Source organism: Mobula birostris, chromosome 25, assembly GCF_030028105.1.
Source record: "Mobula birostris isolate sMobBir1 chromosome 25, sMobBir1.hap1, whole genome shotgun sequence".
In the NCBI taxonomy this organism is placed as follows: domain Eukaryota; kingdom Metazoa; phylum Chordata; class Chondrichthyes; order Myliobatiformes; family Myliobatidae; genus Mobula; species Mobula birostris.
The window spans coordinates 54,717,512-54,732,368 of record NC_092394.1 but is presented as its reverse complement, the minus strand read 5'-3'; the positions used below and the strand labels follow the sequence as shown (position 1 = coordinate 54,732,368).

The 14,857-nt window shown below is 44.3% G+C and overlaps 1 protein-coding gene across 10 annotated transcripts in view; it reads left to right on the top strand.

Annotated features, from left to right (window-relative positions):
• LOC140187550 (SH2B adapter protein 2) overlaps positions 1-14,857 on the top strand; it is a 176,108-nt gene that overhangs the window by 96,595 nt on the left and 64,656 nt on the right. For all 10 annotated transcript variants that reach the window (XM_072242945.1, XM_072242947.1, XM_072242941.1 and 7 more), the window contains exon 6: positions 8,554-8,633. In XM_072242945.1, coding sequence (XP_072099046.1) covers positions 8,554-8,633 — 80 coding nt within the window. The remainder of the gene's footprint in view (positions 1-8,553; positions 8,634-14,857) is intronic.

The window sequence follows — 14,857 nt, the reverse complement described above, 5'->3', positions numbered from 1 at the left end:
TTGATTGGGGCTATGAATGTCTACCGCACTCATCCGTTACTGGTAACCCTGTGGATTCGTACCACCACTCAACCCCTGCAGCGTCCATAACCATGTATCTTAATTACTTTACCCAACAATAGTTTAACACAGGCTTCAACGCAACCCACTGGATCAATGCTCAGGGCAATCACACAGCGTCCAACGACAGCGATCCTGGATGAGCCCCCGCATTGAAATCACCTGGATTCCTTGGCTGCGCAAGTGTAGGGAATACACACTCTGGTCCCACCAAACCCATGAGATTGAGATGGCTTGTGTGGATGCTGTGTAATTTGCTACCTTGTTACACCTCAGTGCCAAGAAGTAACAGCCAGTACACTGCATACGATTAAAGGAATTATAAGAAAAGAAAGAAAACAAAACAAAAAGGGCCCATTTTAATTAAACAAGCAAATGTGCACAAGTTGGAGCTCAGCTTGAACTTGAAAGTCACTTACGCACTGCGCCCTCAGTTAGCATGAAAGCATTCACCACCTTCTGAACGTTGCTCGCAATCTATAGTGAACAAACAGGTCCCCCACTGGGTTGTATCCTATCAACACACATCAAAGTTGCTGGTGAACGCAGCAGGCCAGGCAGCATCCCTAGGAAGAGGTACAGTCGACGTTTCAGGCCGAGACCCTTCGTCAGGACTAACTGAAGGAAGAGTTAGTAAGAGATTTGAAAGTTGGAGGGGGAGGGGGAGATCCAAAATGATAGGAGAAGACAGAAGGGGGAGGGATGGAGCCAAGAGCTGGACAGGTGATTGGCAAAAGGGATATGAGAGGATCATGGGACAGGAGGTCCGGGAAGAAAGACAAGGTGGGGGGGAACCCAGAGGATGGGCAAGAGGTATATTCAGAGGGACAGAGGGAGAAAAAGGAGAGTGAGAGAAAGAATGTGTGCATAGAAATAAGTAACAGATGGGGTATGAGGGGGAGGTGGGGCCTAGCGGAAGTTAGAGAAGTCAATGTTCATGCCATCAGGTTGGAGGCTACCCAGACGGAATATAAGGTGTTGTTCCTCCAACCTGAGTGTTATAAAAATAAATAACAGATGGGATGAGGGGGAGGTGGGGCATTAGCAGAAGTTAGAGAAGTCGATGTATAAAAATAAGTAACAGATGGGGTATCGCTCAGGTTGGAGGAACAACACCTTATATACCGTCTGGGTAGCCTCCAACCTGATGGCATGAACATCGACTTCTCTAACTTCCGCTAATGTCCCACCTCCCCCTCGTACCCCATCTGTTACTTACTTTAATACACACATTCTTTCTCTCACTCTCCTTTTTCGCCCTCTGTCCCTCTGAATATACCCCTTACCCATCCTCTGGGTTCCCCCCCCCCCATCTCCTTGTCTTTCTTCCCGGACCTCCTGTCCTATGATCCTCTCGTATCCCTTTTGCCAATCATCTGTCCAGCTCTTGGCTCCATTCCTCCCACTCCTGTCTCTCCTATCATTTTGGATCTCCCCCTCCCCCTCCAACTTTCAAATCTCTTACTCACTCTTCTTTCAGTTAGTCCTGACGAAAGGTCTCGGCCTGAAACGTCGACTGCATCTCTTCCTAGAGATGCTGCCTGGCCTGCTGCATTCACCAGCAACTTTGATGTGTGTTGCCTGAATTTCCAGCATCAGCAGAATTCCTGTTGTTTGGGTTGTGTCCTATGACTGGTTCTCCTCAGCATCTTCTTTCTTCATCTCCCGCCAAACAAAAGGACCCAGCTCACACTGGTGTCAGGCACACAACACAAAAACAGACTCCTCTCATTGAATGGCTCACATTCCAAAGCTCCTGTAATCTCTAACTATAACCCAAACACTGCTTCCACCAAAAGACCATTACGTTAGCAGTGAAACCTTTCCCAAGGTGTTGCACACAACTACCCATGCACAAAGCCATGTTGACTATCCCTAATTAGTCCCTGTTCATCCAAGTACTTCTATATCTGGTCCCTTAGAATAACTTCCAATGACTTTCCCACTATTGATGTCAGGCTCTCTGGCCTATAATTTCCTGACTTATTGTAGAGCCTTTTTGAAAAGCGAAACAACACTAGCTCCCCTCCAATCCTCAGGCACCTCACCCGTGGCGAAGGATGTTTTAAATATCTTTGCTTGAGCCCCTGCAGTTTCTGCACTAGCCTCCCACAGGGTCTGATGGAACAACTTGTCAGGCCCTGGGGACTTATGCACTCTAATTTGCCTCCAGACAACAGGTACAACCCCTATAATCTGTCTAGGGTCCATGGCATCATTGGCTGCATTGACTCACATCGATAGATTCTGTGTCTGTCTCCTGAGTATATACAGAAGCAAAGAATCCATTTAAGATCTCCCCCATCTCCTTTGACTCTGTGCATAGATTTACTAGCTTATCTTAAATGCCAAGCGACTGAACCTTCTTGACGAACCTCCCATACTGGATTTCTGATCTTCCAGAGGACCAGTTTTGCTCCTTGCCATCCTTTTGCCCTTAATGTATCTGTAGAAGACCAGAGGATTCGTCTTCACCGTGTCTGCCTGAGCAACCTTTTAGCCCTCCTGATTTCATTCTTAAGTTTTCTTTTGCATTTCTTATACTCCCCATTTACCTAATTCGCTCCTGCTTCGCCTGTATTTGCTATGAACCTTCTTTTTTTCAAACCATGGCCTCAATCCAATGTTCTTTGGTTCCAAGGTGTCCTGTTTCATTCCCTAATAGGAGATCTGGTATCACACTCTAACTCATTGGGACCTCTGTGTCCCAATTAAGGAAACTTTCCTGAACATATTTGACACATTCTTTCCCATCCTGCTCTCTTATAGTATGGGAGCCTCATAAAACCATAAGACATAGGAGCAGAATTAGGTCATTTGGCCCATTGAGTCTGCTCCAAAATTCGATCATGGCTCCTCAGCCCCACTCCCTGGCCTTCTCCCCATAACCTTTGATGCCATGTCCAATCAAGAACCTGTCAAGCTCTGCCTTAAATACATCCAATGACCTGGCCTCCACAGCTGCCTATGATAACAAATTCCACAAATTCACCACCCTCTAACTGAAGAATTTTGTCCACATCTCTCTTTTAAATGGGCGCTCCTCTATCCTGAGGCTGTGCTCTCTTGTCCTAGACTCTCCCACCATGGGAAACGTTCTTTCCACCTCTGCTCTGTCTGGGCCTTTCAGCATTCAAAAGGTTTCAATGAGATCCCCCCTCATCCTTCTAAATTTCAGTGAGTACAGACCCAGAGCTATCAAATGTTCCTCAAATGATAACCCTTTCATTTCTGGAACCATCCTTGTGAACCTCCTCTGAACCCTCTCCAATGCCAGCACATCTTTTCTTAGATGAGGAACCCAAACCTGTTCACAATACTCGAGGTGAAGCCTCACCAGTGCCTCAAAAAGCCTCAGCATCACATCCCTCCTCTTATATTCTCGACCTCTTGAAATGAATGCTAACCTTGCATTTGCCTTCCTCACCACTGACTGAACCTGCAAGATAACCTTTAGGGTGTTCTGCACAAGGACTCCCAAGTCCCTTTTGCATCTCAGATATTTAGATTTTCTCCCTGTTCAGAAAATATTCTGTACATTTATTTCTACTACTAAGGTGCATGACATTTTCCAAAATTGTATTTCATTTGTCACTTTCATGCCCATTCTCCTAATTTGTCTGTGCTTCTGTAGCCAACCTGTTTCCTCAACACTACCTGCCCCTCCACCAATCTTCATATCATCTGCAAACTTAGCAATAAAGCCATCATCGGAACCATTGATATACACCATAAAAAGAAGCAGTCCTGACACTGACCCCTGTGGAACACCACTAGTCACAGGCGCCTAGCCAGAAAAGGATCTTTTCATTCCCACTGACTGCCTCCTACCAATCAGCCAATGTTCTAACCGTGCCAGAAACTTTCTTGCATTACCATGGGCTGTTAACTTGGTAACCAGCCTCCTGTGTGTCACCTTATCAAAGGCCTTCTGAAAGTGGAAATATACAACATCTACTGCATCTCCTTCATCAATCCTACTTGTAATCTCCTTGAGGAATTTCTAGAGGTTTTTCAGGCACTATTTGTCCTGAAGGAAACCTTGCTGACTTTGTCCTATCTCATCCTGTGTCACTAAGTACTCCGTAACCACATCCTTAACAATTGAATCCAATATCTTCCCAACCACTGAGGTCAGGCTAACTGGTCTATAATTTCTTTCTGCTGCCTTCCTCCTTTCATAAAGGGCTTCGAGTTCCTGGATCATTGGGGCATCTTCTGGTGAAGCACGACCCCAAAAAGGACAGGTTACAGCTGAACCCAAAGGGGTCCAATATCTCAGCAGGCAGTTTTAATACAGCTTTTAGGGAGGGTTTAAACTAATTTGGTAGGGGGATGGGATCAGGAGTGATAGGGCTGAGGAAGAGGAGAACAGAAATAAATCAAAGATAGCGTGCAACAGAGATGATAGAAAGAACAGACAGGAGATGAGGCATAATTGCAGCCAGTGGGATGACTTACAGGGCAATAGAGGCATGGTGCAGTTAAAACAGAAAGCAACCAATGCTGGACTGAAGGTGTTGTATTTGAATGTGTGCAGCATAAGAAATGAAATGGACAATCTTGAAATTCAGCTACAGATTGGCAAGTATGACGTTGTGGCCATCTCTGAAACTTGGCTAAAGGATGGCTGCCATTGGGAGTTGAATGTCCAAGGATATACGGTGTATCGGAAAGATAGGTTAGTGGGCAGAGGAGGTGGTGTGGCCCTGTGTATAAGAAATAATATTAGATCATTAGAAAGGAATGAAATAGGATCGGAAAGTGCAGAGTCTCTATGGGTTGAGTTAAGAAATGACAAGGGTAAAGGGACCCTAATGGCAGTTCTATACAGGCCTCCAAACAGCCGGGATGTGGATTACAAATTACAGCAGGAGATAGAAAAGGTGTGACAGAAGGGCAATGACATGATAATCGTTGGGGATTTTAACATGAAAGAGGATTGGGGAAACCAGGCCAGCACTGGACCTCAAGGGAGAGAATTTGTAGAATATCTAAGGGACGGTTTTTTGGAACAGCTTGTTGTTGAGCCCACTAGGATCGGCTGTCCTGGACTGGGTGTTGTGCAATGACCTGAAGGTGATAAGAGAGATATGAGGGAAGTACAAGACAGATATATTCCAAATAAGAAGAAATTTTCAAATGGAAGAAGGACACTACCGTGGCTGACAAGTGAAGTCAGAGCCAAAGTAACAGCAAAAGAGAGGAAATGCAAGGAAGCCAAAGCTAGTGGGAAGATAGAGGATTGGGAAGCTTTGGAACAACTTGCAGCAGGAAACTAAGAAGGCCATTAGGAAGGAAAAGATGAATTATGAAAGGAAGCTGGCAACTAATATCAAAGAAGATACTAAAAGCTTTTTTAAGTATATAAAGGGTAAAAGAGAGTTGAGGGTAGATATAAGGCCAATAGAAAATGACGCTGGAGATATTGTAATGAGAGATGCAGAAATGGCAGAGGAACTAAATGTGTATTTTGCATCTGTCTTCATAGTGGAAGACATCTGCAGTATACCAGACATTCAAGAGTATCAGGGAGTGTATGTGCAGTGAAAATTACAACTGAGAAGGTGCTCAGGAAACTTAATGGTCTGAGGGTGGATAAATCTCCTGGACCCGATGGAATGCACCCTCAGATTCTGAAGGAAGTAGCTGGAGAGATGACAGAGGCATTAACAATGATCTTTCAAGAATTGATAAGTTCTGCCATTGTACCGGATGACTGGAAAATTGCAAATGTTACTCCGCTATTTAAGAAGGGTGGGAGGCAGCAGAAAGGAAACTATAGACCGGTTAGCCTGACATCAGTGGCTGGGAAATTGTTGGAATTGATTGTTAGGAATGAGATTACGGAGTACCTGGAGGCACATGTCAAGATAGGCCATGGTTTCCTGAAAGGTAAAGCCTGCCTGAGGAAATTACAAACAGGGCAGACAAAGGAGATGCAGTAGATGTGCTGTACTTGGATTTTCAGAAGGTCTTTGGCAAGGTGCCACACATGAGGCTGCTTAGCAAGAGCCCATGGAATTACAGGGAAGTTATGGCATGGGTGGAGCATTGGTTGATCAGCAAAAAACAGAGAGTGGGAATAAAGGGATCCTAGCAACACATAAACATTGCTGGTGAACGCAGCAGGCCAGGCAGCATCTATAGGAAAAGGTACAGTCGATGTTTCAGGCCGAGACCCTTCATCAGGACTAACTGAAAGAAGAGATAGTGAGAGATTTGGAAGTGGGAGGGGGTGGGGAGATCCTATTCTGGTTGACTGCCTGTTACCACAGGGGATGGTGTTGGGACCACTACCTTTTACGATGTATGTCAGTGATTTAGACTATGGGATAATGGATCTGTGGCTAAATTTGCCGATGATACAAAGATAGGTGGAGGAGCGGGCACTGTTGAGGAAGTAGACAGTCTGCAGAGAGACTTAGATAGTTTAGGGAATGGGCAAAGAAGTGGCAAACGAAATACAATGTTGGAAAGTGTATGGTCTTTGGTGGAGGAAATAAACGGGCAGACTGTTATTTTGATGAGGAAAGAATTCAAAATGCAGAGATGCAAAGGGACTTGGGAGTCCTTGTGCAGGATACCCTAAAGGATAACCTCCAGGTTGAGTTGGTGGTGAAGAAGGTGGATGCAATATTGGCATTCATTTCTCAAGGTATAGAATATAAGAGTATGGATGTGATGTTGAGACTGTATAAGGCACTCGTGACACCACATTTGGAGTATTGTGTCCAGTTTTGGGCTCCTTATTTTAGAAAGGATATGCTGACATTGGAGAGGGTTCAGAGAAGATTCACGAGAATGATTCCAGGAATGAAGGGGTTACCGTATGAGGAACCTCTGGCAGCTCTTGGGCTGTATTCCCTGGATTTCAGGAGAATGAGGGGGGATCTCATAGAAACATTCCAAATGTTAAAAGGCCTGAACAGATTAGATACAGCAAAGTTATTTTCCATGGTAGGGGAGTCTAGGACTTCAGGGTTGAAGGCCATCCATTTAGAACAGAGATGTGGAGAAATTACTTCTGAATTAGTCCGATGCTGGTAAATCTGTGGAATTTGTTGCCACGAGCGGCTGTGGAGGCCAAGTCATTGGGTGCATTTAAGATAGAGATAGATAGGTTCTTGATTAGTCAGGGCATCAAAGGGTATAGGGAGAAGGCAGGGGAGTGGGGATGACTGGCTCAATGACAAACTGCTCTAAGAAGTCATCCCATAGGCATTTCAGGTGCAAAGTATCCTTTCTGTAAGGTCCCACCTTCCCTGGAAGAGAGCCCAATGATCCAAAAATCTGAAGCCCTCCCTCCTGCAGCAATTCCTTAGCCGTGTGTTAAACTGTATGATCTTCCTATTTCTGGCCTCACCAGCATGTGGCATGGGTAGCAATCTTGAGATCACAACACTGGGAGTCCTGTCCCTTAATTTTGCACCTAACTCCTTGAGCTCACAGTGCAGACCTCATCATCCATCCTACCCATGTCACTAGTACCAACGTGGACCATGACCACTGGCTGCTCACCCTCCCATATAAGAATGCTGTGGAAAACATCAATCTGAGATGTTCTTGACCTTGGCGCCTAGGAGGCAACAAACCGCTTATTCGGATCTTCCTTTCTGTTCCTCTAACCAACGAATCCCGTAAGACTAAAGGTTCAAAAAAATAAAGTTCAGTGGTTCATTTATTATCAAAGTATGTGTGCAGTATACAACGCTGAGATTCATCTTCTCTGGATAGCCACAGGACAAAGAAGACCATGGTAGTTGTTCAAAGAAAAAAAACATCAACCTCCCCCCGCACAAAAAAAAACTCGTAAACCCCAAATGTAATCATAACATTTCCCTCTTGACATGCATTTTTTATCTCCCTTTGTCATATATAGACCACATTTTTACTACTGTTTGGGGGTCTATATATAAACTCCCGTCAGTATATTTTCACCCTTGCCGTTCCTTAGCTCTATCCATAATGATTGAATATCTTCTGACCCTATGTCTCATCCTTTTAATCATTTCATTGCATTTTCTTGCCAACACAGCCATGACAGTCCTTGCTGACTTCATCACCTCTGCCCTTCCCACCTCTTTCACTTAGTTCCATGCTCCACCTTCCTCTCCACTCAGATTCCACCTCCTGCAGCCCTGTGCCATCTCCGTCCATCACTTCCCTCTCCCATTACTGTTTCTACTCTCACCTCCCACCCACCCCCACACGGCCCATCCGCCTATCCCTTCCCCTCACCTGGATCCACCCATCAACTGGCAGCTCTTACCCCACCCCTTTCCTCTCAATAATTTATGACATTTATCTCTTCTTTGCTGTCAGTTCAGGTGAGAGGTATTGAGCAGAAATTTTGACTGTCCATTCTCCTGCACTGATGCAGCCTGGTTTACGGAATTGCTCCAACATTTCTTGTCTTGCACAAAGCAGCCACTCCCTTGGGTCAGGTGAACTACACGTGGTGACTTTGATGTTCTGCACCTTCCTCTGCAGAGACAGTGAAGAGGACGTGGAGCTGACCTGTCCCAGCAGAGAATCATCCTTCTTCCCTGACTGCACCTGTGACTCCGACAGTAAGTAAATAGTCCAGCGTTGTGTTGGTATGGAAGAGGCTCCACTACCATTGCGAGGAGGTTTTCCTGTTGCAGACAAAATGTGCTCTACATTAGCACAGTGATCTCCCTCTTAATCTGCGTGGTGGGAACAGTTTTGCATGGTGTTCATGGCTCCAAGGTCCTACAGGACCGGGAATACTGCCACTGCTCAGTCCACGGCTCTGATTCTGCATCAATTCTTAGAGATTAATGAGTCCCTTAAATCTTGGAAGATGTCATCCATAGCCTAGAACATGTGTAGTGTATCCTGTACCATCTGACATCTATGATCATTGAATTCTCTCATTCTCTCTCTCTCTCTCTCTCCCCTCTTTCTTCTCTTTTCCCCCTCCTCTCCCCTCGCCATTACCCTCTCCCCCTCTCTCCCCTCCGCCTCTTCCCTCTCCCCCCTTCCTTCTCCCCTCTTTCCTCTCCCCTCTCTTTCCACTTCCCCCTCTTCCCCTCTCACCCCTCCTTGACCATCTCCTTCCTCTCCCCTCTCCTCCATCTCCCCTCCCCTCCCCCTCTTTCCTCTCCTCTCTCTCTCTCCTCCCACTCTCTCTTCCCCCTCACTCTCTCTGCCCACCTTCTCTCACCTTCTATCCCTCTCTCCCGCACTACCTCTGCCCCTTTCCCCACTCTCTCTCTCCCCTCTCTCCCCCTCCTTTCTTCCCCTCCTCTTGCCCCCTCTCTCTTGCCCCTTTCTCCCCCTTGCCTCCTCTCTCTCCCTTCCCCTTCTCCACTCCTCTTCTCCCCCTCTCTCCCCCTCTCCCTCTTCTCCCCCTCTCTCTCGCACCCTCTCTCTTGCCTCCTCTCTCTCTCCCACTTCTCCCTCTCCCTCTCTCCCCCTCTCCCTCTTCCCCCTCTCTCTCCCTTCCACTTTCCCACCTCCCCCTCTCTCTCCATCTCCCCCTCCCCCTCTCTCCCCTCTCCCTCCTCTCCCCCGTCTCCGCTCTCTCGCCCCTCTTCTCTCCCTCTCTCCCCCTCTCCCTCCTCCCCACTTCCCCATCTCTCTCCCCACTTCTCTCACCCAAGAAGCTTCCAGAATGGTATAAAGGAACTTGGGGACACATTGAACAATTGCACATATATATACTGTGACCATTAGAGACACACTGAACAGTTACATGTACATATTTAGTCATATCAAATAGAAACAGGCAATTAATTACTAAGTTGCAAAAAATAACAATGAAGACCTGGCTCTTTGTTGGCTTCATGGAGTACTCCCTGTTCTAGTCCTTCTTTCCTATCGCTCCTCAACTCTTTCTCTTACACTGGTGCATCTTACACATTTGCAGAGCTTCATTAGTTTTTGTCACCTTCACTACACTATGCTCTCAAATTCACTTGAACTATTTAGACCATAAGATATGGGAGCAGAATTAGGCTATTTGGCCCATCGAGTCTGCTCAACCATTTCATCATGGCTCATCCAATTTTCTTCTCAGCTCTGATCTCCTGCCTTCTTCCCATATCCCTTCATGCCCTGAGCAATCAAGAATCTATCAACCTCTGCCTTTAAATATATAAAGATTTGGCCTTCACAGCTGCCTGTGGCAAAGAAATCCACAGATTCGGAACTCTTTAGCTAAAGAAATTTCTCGTAATTTCCATTCCAAAAGGATGCCCCTCTACTCTTTGTCCTCTGGTCTTAGACTCTCTGACCATAGGAAACGTCCTCTCCACATCCACTCTTATCAATGCCTTTCACCATTCAATGATAAGGCCTCATTCTTCTGAAATCCAGTGAATACAGGCCCAGAGCTATCAAACGCTCTTCATATGACAAACCATTCAATCCTGAAAACAGTTTTGTGACTCTCCTTTGAACCTTGCCCAGTTTCAGCACATCATTTCTAAGATAAGGGGCCCAGACTTGCTCACAGTAATCCATGTGAGGCATCACCAGTGCTTTATAAAGTTTCAACATTACATCCTTGCTTTTATATTCTAGTGCTCAGGAAAGGAATGCTAACATCCCATTTGCCTTCTTCACCACAGATTCAACTTGCAAACTAACCTTTAGGTAATCTGGTACAAGGATTCCCAAGTCCCTTTGCACCTGTTTTTTTGTATTTTCTCTCCATTTAGAAAATAGTCAACCCTTTGATTTCTTCCACCAAAGTGCATGACCATACATTTCCTGACAATGTATTCCATCTGCCATTCCGTTGCCCATTCTCTTAATCTGCCAAAGTCTTTCTGTAGCCTCTCTACTTTCTCAAAACTACCTGCCCTCCCATTTGTTTTCATATCCTCTGCAAGCTTTTCAATAAAGCCATTAATTCGTTCATCCCAGTCATTGACATATAAGGTAAAAAGAATTGGATGCTGCCCAGACCCCTGTGGAACACCAGTAGTCACTGACAGGCAGCTAGAAAAGGCTCCCTTTATTGCCAGTCTGCCTCTTGTCAATCAGCCACTGCTTTATCCATGCTACAATCTTTCCTGTAGTACCATGGGTTTGTACCTTGTTAAGCAGCCTCATGTGTGGCACCTTGTCAAATGCCTTCTGAAAATCCAAGTACACAACATCAACTGATTCTCCCTTGTCTTGTTATTTATTTATTTATTTTTAGATTATAAGAACACTCAGTCCTCATTTATTATCATTTAGAAATGCATGCATGAAAAATGATACAATGTTCCTCCAGAACGATATCACAAGAAACAAAGGACAAACCAAGACTAAAACTGACAAAACCACATAATTATAACATATAGTTACAACAGTGCAAAGCAATACCGTAATTTGATAAAGAGCAGACCATGGGCACGGTAAAAAAAAGTCTCAAAGTCCCGATAGCCTCATCATCTCACGCAGACGGCAGAAGGAAGAAACTCTCCCTGCCATGAACCTCCAGCGCCACAAACTTGCCGATGCAGCACCCTGGAAGCACCCGACCACAGTGGACTCTGAGTCCATCCGAAAACTTTGAGCCTCCGACCAGCCCTTCGACACCGAGCATGGAGCACCATCCCCTGCCGAGCACTTCGACCCCGCCCAGGCCGCCGAGCAAGAAGCAAAGCCGAGGACTCGGGGCCTTCCCCTCCGGAGATTCTGGATCACACAGTAGCAGCGGCAGCGAAGAAGGCATTTCAGAAGTTTCACCAGATGTTCCTCCGTGCTGTCACGTCCACCTCCATCAAATCAGGATTGTGCACGGCACCGTGCCTGACAAATAACAGTCCTCAAAGAATGCCAATAGTCTTGTCAGGCAAGATTTTCCCTTGAGGAAACCATGCTGACTATGGCCTATTTTATCATGTGCCTTCAAGTACCCTGAGACCTAATCCTTATAATCAACTCCAACATCTTCCCAATCATTGAGGTCAGACTAACTTGCCTATAATTTCCTTTCTTCTGCCTCTCTCCGTTTTTGAAGAGTGGAGTCACATTTGCAATTTTCTAGTCTTCCGGAACCATTCCAGAATCTAGTGATTCTTGAAAGATCAATAGTAGTGCATCCATAATCTCTTCAGCTACCTCTTTCAGAATTCTGGGGTGAACAACTTCTGATCCGGATGATTCATCTACCTTAAGACCTTTCATTTTTCAATTTTATTAATATTAAAGATCAACAAAAAAAATACATTAAGGTAATCAAGTCAACATGTTAATATATACAATGAAGAATCAAATTACTAAATAACTGTTTAACAAAGCTAAACAATATATCAATAATAATAAGAAAGAAAAAGTGTTAAGAATTTTTTTTAGGAAAAAAAAGAGCCCCGACTAACTAAAACAAAAAAATCCCTACTAACAAAAAAAACCCATTGGGAGCACAACCACAGAGCTATACACCATATAAGCTTCCATAAAAGAAAATCATCAATCTGCCATCTCAAATCCATTTAAACAAGAATCAGAAGGAAACTATCTTAATTAACTCAAATCAGATGATAGTAGCGGGCAAATGAACCCCACCTTTTCTCAAAGTCAAATCAAGGATCAGAAGTTCGACTTCTGATTTTCTCCAAACTGAGACGTAGCATCAGCTGAGAGAACCATCGTATCAAAGTGGGAGCAGAGGCATCTTTCCATTTCAATAAAATAGCCCTTCCGGCCAATAATGTGACAAATGCAATTACATGTTGGTCTGATATAGAAATACCATGAATAAATTGAGGGATTATACCGAACAAAGCTGTCAATTTATTAGGTTGTAAATTAATTTTTAAAGCTTTAGAAATTGTAGAGAAAATAGATTTCCAGAAGCGTTTCAATACAGAACACGACTGAAAAATTTGCGTCAATATAGCTGTCTCGGTTTTACATCTATCACACTGACAATCAACATTAGGAAACATTTTAGACAGTCTCTCCTTTGTCAAATAGTAATGATGTACAATTTTAAATTGAATTAAAGAGTGACTGGCACAGATCGAAGAAGAGTTAACCAGCTTCAAATTTTGCAACCAATCCTCTGTTATCAAGGTCATGTTAGGCTCTCTTTCCCAATCTTGCTTAATCTTAAGTGAAGGTAATTGTACTGTTGTAACAGTAAATTATAAATTTTCCCAATAAAACCTTTCACTAAAGGGTTCATTTTTAAAATAATGTCTAACAGGTCAGAATCCTGTACATATGGAAAATTACTTAAATATTCTTGTAAGAAATGTCTGACCTGAAGATATTGCAAGAAATGTGAGTACGAGAGAGAGTATTTAGTTACTAATTTCTCAAAAGACATCAATCAGCTTTCTTGGAACAGATCCATAAAGGAATAGACTCCTTTATTCCTCCAAAGAAGAAAGGTAGGATCACTTAATTAAGGTTTAAATAAATAATTTCAATAAATTAAACTAAGAAGGTTAAATTTTTTTGAGATTAAAGTAACTCTGGGGTGTACAACTTCTGACCCAAATGATTTATCCTCCTTAAGACCTTTCAGTTTCCCCAAGAACTTTCTCTCTAGTTATGGTAACTTTACACACTTCATGACCCTTGACACCTGGAACTCCCACCATTCTGCCAGTGAAGACTTATTCAGTGAACACTTATTCAGTTCGTCCTTCATTTCAATATCCCCCATTACTACCTCTCAGCATCATTTTCCAGCAGTCCGAAATCCACTGTCATCTCTCTTTTACACTTTATGTGTCTGAAGAATTTCTGACACTTTTCTCCCTTTTCTGGACCTCTGTCAACATCTCAGGATAAGCTATCCACCAACAATTTCTCCAACCCACCCCCCATCTCCCTCAACTACCTGGACCACTCCTCTTTCACCATGTAACTTGTAAGGAACTACTGGGTATGAGGATAAACTACATCCGGCTGTGGACCATTTGCTTTGAGTAATAAGGTGACCATTAACCACAGCTACCTCCAGGTCACCCTTAGGCAAGGTGTAGCATCTGTTAGCCTCCCTACTTCGGTTACAGTGAAGCCACGGAATGCAGGTGGTGGATAAAGCAGAAGGCAAGTTACGAGTAACACAATCGATGGTTCCTGCTTCTCAGACGCTGAGCAGTAGATCCTTTTAATAGGACAATGTTCAGGGTCACCCGTCTTGTAAAGACACTGCATCAGAAGCAAGCAAGGGGAAGCTACTTCTTGTATTTTATCCCTAGTACAACCATGTTTAATACATACACAAATGTAAAAGACAACAGCGTAAATGGCAGCCCACTTCCAAATAGTGCAGATACCTCACTCGGTACGGGATATCATGTAAACAGACAGGTGAGCCCGGATCGTCATACCACTATTGTCCGCGAGAACAAGAGACTGCAAGTTGCCACTTGGAATGTTCGAACCCTGCACCAAGCTGGTAAGCTAGAAAACGTAAAATTAGAGATGAAGAAGCTAGAAGTCAGCATCCTAGGCCTAAGTGAAATAAGCTGGAAAGGCACTGGAGTATTCCAATCAGACGACTACAAGATGATATACTCTGGTGGAGAGAAACATGAAAAGGGTGTTGCAATCATCTCAGACAAAGAAACATCCAAGAGCCTGCTAGGATACCGGCATATCTCAGACAGAATGATGCTAATCAAACTAAAAGGACAACAAAACAACATCTCTGTTATCCAAGTATATGCACCCACAATGGCAAGCTCAGAGGAAGAAATTGATGCCTTCTACCACTCCCTAGACAAAGCACTAGAAGAATGCAAATCACAAGAAGCCATCATAGTCATGGGCGACTTCAGTGCAAAAGTTGGTGAGGGAAGAGAAGACCATATTGTTG